The sequence below is a fragment of the Pinus tabuliformis genome, chromosome 9, assembly GCF_031772625.1.
Source record: "Pinus tabuliformis cultivar Carrire ecotype Pingquan chromosome 9, CPIR1, whole genome shotgun sequence".
Classification (NCBI taxonomy): Eukaryota; Viridiplantae; Streptophyta; class Pinopsida; order Pinales; family Pinaceae; genus Pinus; species Pinus tabuliformis.
In genome coordinates this window covers 1,009,406,590-1,009,418,791 of record NC_142307.1, presented here as the reverse complement: position 1 = coordinate 1,009,418,791, position 12,202 = coordinate 1,009,406,590, and the positions used below count along the sequence as shown (strand labels likewise).

The 12,202-nt window shown below is 38.1% G+C and overlaps 1 protein-coding gene across 1 annotated transcript in view; it reads left to right on the top strand.

Annotated features, from left to right (window-relative positions):
• LOC149152139 (uncharacterized protein At3g49055-like) overlaps positions 1-11,191 on the top strand; it is a 171,517-nt gene extending 160,326 nt beyond the window's left edge. The window contains exon 5 of the mRNA XM_089437994.1: positions 10,567-11,191. Within this exon, the coding sequence (XP_089294120.1) occupies positions 10,567-10,914 (348 nt within the window). The 3' untranslated portion in view covers positions 10,915-11,191. The remainder of the gene's footprint in view (positions 1-10,566) is intronic.
• Positions 11,192-12,202: the final 1,011 nt, after the last annotated feature.

The window sequence follows — 12,202 nt, the reverse complement described above, 5'->3', positions numbered from 1 at the left end:
TTCTCTTATTGAAGATTCTTATTTGAACAACTGCCAAACCCTAGACCCTTGACTAGGATGTCCTCCAAGCATGAGTCAAATCCTTCCTCTTTCTGCACTGTCACTTCCGGCACATCTTTCGGCACTTCTTTTGGCACTTTGTCTTCCAACACTTTATCTTCTAGGTTAGGAAACCCTAGAATATTAGGGCTTCTCTTCTTCGCTATAAAGAGATCTTTCTTCACCTTTCTTTGGATACCTTGTGGACCTTAATACACAACTGAAGGAGGCTGCTTATGTTGCTGCCCTAAATAACAGTCAAACCCTTCCAACACCTCGCACGTGTGACTGTTTCTAACCCTAGAAACAATCATTTTCTTCTTCAGATTTGTCCCTCCTTCCTTCGCTTGTGAGCCCACCTTCAACGCTGGAGTAGGAGACTTTTGTTGACAGATTTGTTAGCCCAAATCATAAAGAAAATACCACTGCAACCTTGCTGCTGTTCTGGCCACAGATCTGTCCTTGAATTCTTCGCACGTGTGGCTATAGCAGCCCCAAATTTCACCTTTTTCCCTTCTTTGTTTTGTTTCCTTTCTACGCTGTCCTTATAGCCCTCTTTCTCACCTTTTTCTTCGTCTTACTTTGTCCTCGCTTGCGGATTTCAGAGACATGATTGTGTTTCCAAATGAGGAGTGGACAACCTCTATTTATAGAGGTCTGTCACTGTTCCTTGAAGTCGACATCACTGTCCCTAAAGCCAACTTGTAGTGGCATTATATTTCAACATTTATTCATCGTTTTTGCTGCTTGTAGACTTCGTTGGTGGTAGGAGAGGATTTGACCATGCTTGGAGTTATTTCCTTGACCTTGTATGATGACTTACATGATGTAACATGCCCTCAAAGGGATTTTCATAATTACATTTTGACTTTGACTCTCTAGAAGCACTTCAAAATGTGCTTAACCTATTTTCAATGAGCAAGAAACTCATTGACAAATAATACAAAAAAAAATTCTCTTTTCTTGAATAAGTACAATTATCAAAATTACATTTATGAAGACCAAACCTAGTTACATTTTCTCCAAACCTTTAGGTACTCGACCATAAGGGAGAGGAGAGGGAGAGGATGCGTAAGCAGGCTCGACTAGCCGCCATCACCTTTAGGTGCTCGACCAAAAGGACCGGAGGGGAATCTTGAAAAACCTCCGCCAACACTCCCTCTTAACTAGGGAGGTATTCATACAACATTACAAGGTGTTTGGCAATTTTCAATCTTTGAAGAATTCACATAAGAGAAACCAGATTAGCAATCCATTTGTTATAACATCATATTCATCAGTGTTGTCATAGTGCAAGGCCTTGACTAACAACTCCATCTCTTTATGAGACCATGAGCCACAATGCTAGCGAGACCAATGATTTATAGACACCTTCATCATTGTCTCTCAAGGTACATACCCACTCGGGTGTTCTCGAGTATGACGTTCTAGGACTATTCTTATCTTAGTTTCCTAAGTTCCAACCCTCAAAGAATATCGGTCCTCTTGCCTACTCTTGTCTTGGATGCCCTACACATCCTCAAAGAGTATCAGATGCCAGATGATTACCTAATCCTCCCATTCTTTCTTCCCAAATGAAGACAAGAATGTTGTGTCTATCTTGTGTTTACATTTCCATTCATGGCCTTCATCTAGACTTACAGCTGTTAGTCCTGCATGACCCATGACATGGAAAACACAATAGTCACTCCTTTGTAATCAGGGGTGATTCAAAACTCCCTCTTGATCAGGGACTTGTCAGAGCTCCCTCTTAACTGGGGACTCTTTCCTTCATCAACAGCTTCTTCTTCGTGGGTCCTTCAGCTGCATGATCTCCTTCCTTTCTTGATGTCATGAAGTCTTCGATCAAACTTCTTCTCGGTAGGGCACCATCCATCCATCACTTTCCTTCTTGGTTAGTCATGTCATTGCTTCGTGGAAAGTGACTATCAGGTTCTTCTAGTCATCTTGGCTACTCCTTTGTCATCTTGTCCACGCTTCAGAATGCTCTCCTCATGAATGCTCCATCATACTTGCTAGGTTATATGCTTTGTCTTGGTAGCCCATCATGACTTCATCTTGATATTGCTTCAACATTGTTTTTCGTTTTGTTGGATGGCTTCTTCATTACAACATCTTCATAGAGTAGAATAAGTTATCTGCACCTTTAATATCTCCAAGGCCTTCATAGGTGTAAAGGGTCCTTTCTTCCTTCATCAGAGTTATCTTGCCTTCTTTCGGAAGATATCTTTAAAGGCATTTTGTCAGATAGTGATTCTCGGTGATCATGATGTTCTTCGCATGCTTGATCTCTTTCTTCATTTGCTTCTTCTCAGATAGATCAGTCCACCACCTAATGCTTCTTGTGGAAGCATTCCTTCATCCCTTGCTTTCTGGACTTGTTAGCATTTCTTCTTTCTTCTTAGCAACAATTTTATGCTCCTTATGTGAGCATGTTCTTTTGTTGACCTTCATTGCATCGTGGTACATGCCTTCAAGCTTGTTCTTGGTGAAATAGATCCTTTCATGTTTGATCATGTTATAGAACTATACCCATGACTCAATAATATACAAATGATGACATGACTTAAACTTTGATGCATACATACCCTGTCTTGATCCTCCTTGATCATTCTTTGGTGTAGCCCTTCTTGCTTCATCTTAGCCTGCCTGCATATCATCCCTTTTCTTGAATCCCATGAGTGGGATTCCCATAGAGACATCTGCCTTGATTCATGAACCTTCTCTTGAATAGGATCTTAAAGATCCTCGCCTTGCAAATGTTTCCTACCTTTGATGATTTTGGTCTTCTAAGTTTCTTATCATGATCAAGTTTTCTTCCATCATATATGAGGTCCTATCCTAGGTATGCTCCTTCTACATGAATATCTTTGAGCTATATTTACCATGCTCCCATATTCTAGAAGATATTCCTACTTATGTATTTTTGTTCTTATAAATGCTACATCTACAGGAGTGTCTAGAACTCCATGTACATCATGCTGCTAGATCCTAGAGGGTGATTCTAGCCATGCAATTTAGATTATTCCTACATGCTCCTATTCTACTCAAAAATTTGAAAGAAGTCTAGAAGAAAAGAGTTTGACCTAGTCATAGTAGAGATCCGAAGGATCTTCCTCCTTTCGCTTCTTTCCTTCCTCCTCCACCTCTTGAATAATATGAGCTTCTTCTCTCTTTCTCTTGTTGTTGTTGTCCTTCTTAAGATTGGGACAATTCCTTTTGTAGTGTCCATATTCTTGGCATCCAAAACATTGGATCTTGGACATGTCTTTGTTGTTTGTCCTTCGTGGACCAAACTTGCCAAATTTAGCCTTTCTTTTGGCCGTGGTTGCAAATGCTTGTTCCTTTATCCCATGTCTTCTTTCGCCTTAAGTCTAGTCTCCTTTGTTCTGCATAAAGACCACATATCCCTGAGAGTGGTTGCTTCCTTCTCGGCATAAATGCTTGATGTGAAGTTTCCCCACTCCTCAGGTACAACATTGAGTACAACAGTTGTCATCTCTCTGTCAGACATGACTTCCCCAAGCTCTTGAAGTTGATCTCTCATCTTAGAGTTTTTCATGAAGTAGGGAGCTATTCCTTCCTTTGTTATCTTCATCTTGTATAATTCATTCCTCAGAGATAATACCTCTTCGGTGGTGGATACCATGAATAGCTCTACTAGCTTATCATAAATTTCTTTTGATGTCTCAAACTTGGAGACATAGGCAATGAGAGAGTCCTTGATTGATTTTATCAGAATCCTTTGAGCTCTCGTCTCATCCTTATTGTACTTGGCTAAGGCTTGAGTCTGTTCCTTAGCAGGGACAGTGATGTTCCCCTTGACATATTCTAGGAGCTCATTCTCCTTGAGAAGTAGATCAATCCTCTTCTTCCATGCAAGAAAGTTATTGGTGCCTACCAATTTATTGCTTTCCTTGCAAAAATACATTGATGTATATTCAGAAGGGGACATATACTTACTTGATAGATTTTGAGATTTGATGGATTTTCTTCCTCCTTGAAAGCTTGATGGCTTGTCTTCCTTGGATCTTGATGTCCTTCAAGTTGCCTTCTTCAAGTGGACTTGCTTGGTGATGAGGTGTGCTTGAAGACTTGTAGCTTGATGTGGATCTGCTCTTCTTTGGTAGGTGCCTTTATATAAGGCTCTTCTTCTAGCTTTGTAGCCTTCCTTGATGAATGATGAGTTGTAGACCCTTCTTGTTCTTGAGGTGGTTGAGCCTTCTAAGCTTGATGCTTCAACTTTGTAGATGCTTGAGTGTTCTTGAGTTGCCCTTTCCTTGATGTGTCACCTTCGCTCTGATACCATGTTAGAGAATCTAGGGCAAAGTAGTGATGTGATGATTCTTCGAGACTTGATAACAATTTGTGAATTCTTTTTACTTTTCTTAGTTAGCTTATACTTCTTCTTCTTCTTATTAGTGCATATGTGTGTGCTTCATCAAACTACTACCAAAAACAAAATAACAAGAACACAAATTTGGCTCTCTGCCAGGGACAAACCCTCTCCACTCTTGAGAGGGAAACCCTGTGTAAGTTTTGTCTTATTGAAGCCTCTTATTTGAACAAGTTCCAAACCCTAGACCCTTGACTAGGATGTCCACCAAGCATGAGTCAAATCCTTCCTCTTTCTGCACTGTCACTTCCGGCACATCTTCCGACACTTCTTTCGGCACTTTGTCTTCCAACAATTTATCTTCTAGGTTAGGAAACCCTAGAATATTAGGGCTTCTCTGCTTCGCTATAAAGAGATCTTTCTTCATCTTTCTTTGGATACTTTGTGAACCTTAATACACAATTGAAGGAGGCTGCTTATGCTGTTGCCCTAAATAGTAGTCAAACCCTTCCAGCACCTCGCACGTGTGACTATTTCTAACCCTAGAAACAATCCTTTTCTTCTTCATATTTGTCCCTCCTTCCTTCGCTTGTGAGCCCACCTTCAACGCTGGAGTAGGAGACTTTTGTTGACCTATTTGTTAGCCCAAACCATAAAGAAAATACCACTACAACCTTGCTGTTGTTCTAGCCACAGATCTGTCCTTGAATTCTTTGCACGTGTGGCTGTAGCAGCTTCAGATTTCACCTTTTTCCCTTCTCTATTTTGTTTCCTTCCTACGCTGTCCTTGTAGCCCTCTTTCTCACCTTTTTCTTCGTCTTACTTTGTCCTCCTTGCTTGCGGATTTCAGAGACATGATTGTGTGTCCAAATGAGGAGTGGACAACCTCTATTTATAGAGGTTTGTCCCTCCTTGTTGAAGTCGACATGACTGTCCCTAAAGCCGACTTGTAGTTGCGTTATATTTCAACATTTATTCATGGTTTTTGCTGCTTATAGACTTCGTTGGTGGTAGGAGAGGATTTGACCATGCTTGGAGTTATTTTCTTGACCTTGTATGATGACTTACATGATGTAACATGCCCTCAAAGGGTCTTTTCATAAGTACATTTTGACTTTGACTCTCTAGAAGCACATTAAAATGTCCTTAACCTATTTTCAATGAGCAAAAAACTCATTGACAAATAATACAAAAATAATTTCTCTTTTCTTGAATATACAAATATCAAAACCACAATTATGAAGACTGAACCTAGTTACATTTTCTCCAATAGGGTGAAGAGTCTCAAAGAATACTATTGAAAGGGAGAACTATCTTGACTGGGCTTTCCCCTTGAGGGGGTTTTGCCCTGGCATAGTGCCTATATCTTGTGTCTCTTGTTTTGTGATCTTCATACACACATAATATGGTAATTGCTTGATGAAGGATAAGATAATGAAGAAGTAAAAGAAGCCAACACACTCACAAGTAATTATCAAGAAAGGAGAATAAAAACCTAATATAATTACAGTATTACTTTGATTTTCCAACAGAAGCAAGTTGAGGCTTGGTTAATGATACTTCCCTTGGGGTTCTAACCACTCGATGCCTCCAATGCTGCAGAGACTGTGGCTCTGATGACTGCAAGGTCACCATGTTAACTACTAAAGAGGCGCTAGACTCCTAAAGATAAAATGAGAAAGGTAGGCGGAAGTAAATTAATTAATGCAAGATACTAATCTTAGTATGCAAGTGCAAGAGATGGATGAGTGCTCTTAAAGTGAGATCACTTAATTACTTAAGTATTCAATTACAATGATCTTTCAATTATGAACAATGAAATACTTGAACAATAGACAATCTCAACCACAAGAGAAAGTGCTTAAGCTTAACAGTGCTAGAAAATGTGATAAGTAATATCAATTGCTTAAAAGACAAGATTAGCTTCAATGAATAGCCAATATGCCAAGAGACATAAATAAATTCTCTTATCACACTTATGATTAAACTTGGTTATGAGATCCACAAGAGTTCTCCAATTCACCAATGAGCATTGTATCTACTTATCCAACAATGATAATAGCAATTAATTCACAATATCACTTAAGCAATTTAACCAATTAGATCAAACACTTATTTACTTGATTAGAGAACTTATGTGAGATAATGCAAGAGTGGAAATAGATGGCAATAGTGCAAAGGAGAATTATAGATTAGCCAATAAACATAAGATTGCAGTAGTAGAAAAATCACCCAATCACACTCTCAAATACTTATCCGAGTTTCACAAAGTACAAGGAACAATAACCAAGTGAAATTAGATGAGTTTCAACACTCTCAACACTACTGCAATTTTTAAATAAATATTACAACCTCTAAAATGATGAAGTATGCCAAGAAATATAAGTCCAACGAATGCAAGTGACAATATATTGATGAAATATGATTGCTAATGAGTTATTATTCACTATTATGAACTTAATTACTGCTGTAGGCTAAATGTAGAAAGTTGTAGCATATAAATCAGATCTGAAAACTAATTAAACAATTCACTAAATCCACTTGCATTTTGTCAATATGATCCCAAGATTTGATCTTTAGTGATTTAAGGTTATTTTTCAATGCCTTGGGTGATTGATAAGTGGATTTAGGCTTAGATTTAGAGTGTTTTAGCTTTGAATACACTGCTGTAGTAAAATGATTCAGAATTGAAGAACAAAACAAGAAGGAAAATGTGGGGAAAGAAGGCAAACCCTTAGGCCAAATGGCCTAGGTTGGTGACTAGTTGCTCTTCAATTGACTTGGAACTTGGGACAATGATCTTCAACACAATTTGTCAGCGGAAAATAAATGGATCAACCCTCTTATGTCTGCAATTAGGGCACCAATGGCTGGTTGAGGCCTTGCTTGTCAACTTTGGCCCTTGAAATCCTAGCCCAAAAGGCTGGTTAAGCTGCAAAACCAAGTGTTAGCCAAAAAAAACTCTGATTTTTTGATTCAAATGACCATAAACCAATGCCAAATATTTTTTAATGATGTTCCAATCTTGTAACCACAAAAATTTAGCTGAAGAATTTCTGCAAAACCCCACAACCTGGCTGAAAACGCTGCAAAACCCCCAACAATGGAAGGGAAACTCCCAATAGGGCTAACAGCTAGGGATGCAAGGTCTCTAAGGCTTGTGGCTAGGGTGGAAAAGGCCATCAGGGCTTGCGGATAGGGGAGAAAAGCCCTAGAAGGCAGCCACAAACCCTCCAAGGGTCGCAGATCAAGGCCTTAGGGGCTACGGCCTAGCCCTAAAGGGATGCTGCTAGGGGCCCGAGGCCCTTGAGGGGTTGGAGGACTCCCCTAAAGGGAGGCCGAGGCCTCGTCAAGGCTACGACTAGGGTGAGGAAGGTGACGGCTAGGCCTTGGAGGCCTTAATTTTTTTTGAACCCTGCAAATGACAAAAATCACCACAAACTACTGCAAAATGCTGGGCTCTGGGCTTGGAGGATGAATGAAGGCTAGATCTGCCTCAAAACCCCAACAAAAGTATTTCTTGATCAATTGAAGTTCACGTGCACAAATGAATCGAAAATCGCACAACCTCAAATATATACAAAATATAAAACCCCCCAAAAATAATAAAACCCCAATTGTTGCAAAACAAATAAGTTACAAATACTTCACAAATACTTTACAAATATACAATGTTTGCAAATTTTAAATTTTTTTTTTGAGTAATAGCAGTGGATGAATGTATTTTTCGAAAAATTTGAATATTGGCCAAAAACCCTTCTGCAAAATTTAAATACCATATAGAAATCTTAGAGCCCAAACATAGTCGGCTTTTCCTCACAGTTTGTAACTTGGAGCCGAAGGACTAGTGTACCTGCAAATCTCTATAATTTTTCTCAAGTAGAACTATTAGATCATATGGTGAATCAGATCACTTAAGATAAAAATTATTTTACCAATAGAATGCTCTTATCACCGACAAATGAAATAACAAGTTCATAATAATTTTAGCACAATATAGGAAAGCACATAACTAGCACGTACCATAGATCAATGGAAGAAAAACACTATGATCTGAACCCCAAAGTCTTTCTCTTATGATATAGAAATGTTCCCAGCAGAGCAATAGCTCAATACCACCTTTACCAAATTTACGTCATCCGAAGATATCTCAATAGAAGCAAAATGACTTATATTTATAGAGAAAACTTTTCAAGTGGAAAATAATGGCTAGTTGGCTTGCTCCTCGTTAAACTAATTTCGACTGTGGAAAATAGCTTGACCATCTTTTAATCTCCACCGTCGAATTTTTAATATTGAGGAAAAATTCGAATTTTTCTTCAAACCCACTTTTATTCAATCCAAAAATAAATATTTTCGATTAATTTCCTAAAAAATTTCACTGACTTAACCACCAAAGTCCAAGGGCTCGATTTTTCTTAAAATATCCATTTTTGCCTTGGTGGGAACCTCTAAAAATTGACTTTTCTTTGACCCACGAATTTTTGATTATTTTCCACTTAGAGAAAAATTAATTTCTTTATAATTATTTTGGACTCAAAATTAATTAATTTTTTGGCTTAGGATTTAATTTAATTTTGCTAGAAAAATTAATTAATTGACACAAGAGGGGATCGATATTTTTTTCCACCTTCAAATATTTTAGCCATGCTGTCTAAGCATGAAGGCCATGCACAAAAATATTTTTTACATCAGATATTACAATTTATTCAACTGTCAAAAGGGGAATACACCTTTACATATAGATCCTCTTGAAATTACCCAATTCTATGACACAATATGATCTAGTATAGATTAAGTGATTTGTAATAAGATAATTTAGTCAATTGTTCTTAAATTATTCCCAAACCAATTTTACAAAGACTATATAACACTAGGTCTCACCTAAGACCTTGTCAATGAATTCCACCCTAGTTTTGGGGTTGAAACGGGAGGAAAAACTCTACCGATTATGTGTGTTTAAAAATACACATAATTCAGTGAGGTTAAAAAACCTCCTAGGATGAAATTCGTCACCAAAATCAGAGGCTTACTTAAGTGTTGTTACATAATTAAATGGTCATACTAACATCATTTACAATATAACTTGCAGAAATTGGGTTTACAATGATAAATTAGTGCTGGCCTATGACTTTGAACTTAGAAAAAATACCTTCATGTCTTTGCATTCTGCTTCCTTGGACTTGTTGACAAAGTGTGGTCAACAGGTCCAGACTCCAAACCTTTGAACTAGAGCTCAGAACTCTGTTGACTCCAAACCTTTGAACTAGAGCTCAGAACTCTGTTGACTCCAAGGGAGACACAATCAACTTAAATCAAGTTGAAGATGTCTAATCCACTGAAATTTCCACTGTATTAAGACTCTGAATAGGAAGATGATTAGACCCTGTGACATCCACCGATCCATCGACTAGATGAAGCATACCAGAAAATGAGATGTCCTCCCTGGGGCGATATATCTGGTCAAGTCTCACCTGCTCCTTGTCTTATCCCTTTTGAAAATTGGTTCAAGTGAACCACGTTAGTCCAAGTGAACCACTCATCATAGTCAGCCCCCTTCTGTTTATAGTTGAAGTCAAACACTTGTATGGTAGGATTACACCTCAACCAAGCCTGACGCTCAGCATCACTAATAACAGCACCTGCGGCACCACCATGATCACCATCCCACTCAACCATGTTAAAATCTCCTCCGACAATCTTGTCAGCAGCTGGCAATAAAGATGTTAATTTGCAACCATCAAGTTTATTGTTTATTTCTTACTGTTACTATGTTTGATCTATCTCAAATATAGAGATAATTTCTGCTGATATGACTTTATTTTCAGTTATGTAGAGAATAGTGGTGTTTCCTTGGCTTGTAGTTGTGGGCGAGAGAATCCTTGAAGATATAATTTTCCGTGATGCAATAGACAATCAGAAAATTAAATTTTATCTTTGCAGTCTGTTTAGTGTTTTAGGTATGCTGGAGCTATTTGTTGAATATCAAAATAGATCCCTGTGATAGCTAGTCTCTTGAGTTATGATCTATGGTACAATTTTGTAGTTCATCTTTAAGAACACGAGAGTTGAAAGTGGCAGAAGAGCTGTATCTTTGTTGATTGCTGCCATTAGCACATCATTTAATGATACTTGTTTATGATTATATTTTGCTTTGATTATTTAGTTTCCCCTCTTCTTTCTATACACAGATAGCAATTCTCAAACAAGAGCTGGAAGATATGGAACAATCTTTGGCTGTGGCAAACAACAGGTTGAAGTTAAAAGAAGAATTGGTAGCTGCTGCCATGGCTGCTCGTGAAGCTGCAGAGAGATCACTTCGTTTAACAGATAGCAGGGCTGCTGCATTTAGAGAAAGGGTTGAGGAATTATCGCGGCAGTTTGAGGAGCTAGATGGCCGGGGTGAACGAAATAGTCTTACAAGAATGCGTTATGTATGTTGGCCTTGGCATTGGTTGAAGATAGCTCCAATTACAAAATACAGAGATTTACGTCACACTTCAGCTGACTGGGAGCAGCTTTTAGAGCCTCCCCCCTAAGCAGGAGGATGAAGCCTATATCATTTCAGGAATTCAAGTGTGTTATCCACTTAAACTTGTATAAAGTTGGTAGTTGCTTTCAATTATTTCTTTGTGAATTAATAATTGAAGGGCACATTGTCCTTTCTACGTTGTAATATTGACTCATCGAAGGAATGCAGTTGTAAGTGCTAATATGGAGCCCTTATTGCGTACATTTATGTACTTTTTTTCTTTGCTTAATTGCCTTATTGATCATCTATATTGAAATTGTCAAGAGAGGATAATTTCTAGCCTCTTTCTTCCTGGAACTTCAATTGAGGATGCAATTTATTTTTTTACTATAATTGATGTAGTTCATTATAACGTGGAATCATATGTTTGATCTTTTAACAATGATTCAGTGTTAATAAAAAGGGGAAGCAGATCCTATCCAAGTTCCCATAGTGGGTATCTGTAGTCAACACATTTACATAAGCTTGTATCACTATCAACGCTCCTAGATTTTTTAAAATTAGGTTTCCACTTATCATGATGAGGCTAATGCACCCAGATATATTTGTGGGGGAGCCCATATATATTCCCTATGTTTATGTTCCTTGTTGGCCAAATAAACTTCTAGATATAATCATTTTGTGACGAAAGCATATCATTGTTATCATCTTTTTTTGGTTGGTTACGTCCTTTTTGAGAGGACAGTGTGGAACTTACAATATCAACTTTACAACCCCATATATATTCCCTATGTTCGTTGTTGGCCAAATAAACTTCTAGATGTAGTCATTTTGTGACGAAAGCATATCATTGTTATCATCTTTTTTTGGTTGGTTACGTCCTTTTTGAGTGGACAGTGTGGAACTTACAATATTCAACTTTACAACATGATTTTTGGATGCGATGCTCTGATTGAGGGCCTTTCTATCCTGTTGAAGTCACCAAAGACTTGCATATGACCTCATCTGCAAATAGCACGGGAACCACCATTAACAAAAGTCCCCATTAACATGGGAACCACCATTAATAACGGTGCTGCATTTGTACCGGAACTGTGTTTATTGCATTAACATGACCTCACACCTTTGTAAGCGTTGGTCAACTGCATTATCACAGGGAACAGACCTGTTAGGTTTTGAATCTACGTCATCACATGGGAAGCATTTCAAATCAGAATTATCATCGAAACCTACCATGTGTCAAGTAAATGAAGAGCCTATATTCTATTTGCATCTAACAATTGTTTTCAGCGATAAGAATAGCGCTTCAAAATATGTGTATTGCATATTGCCTTTTGGTGGCTACTTTTAGCACC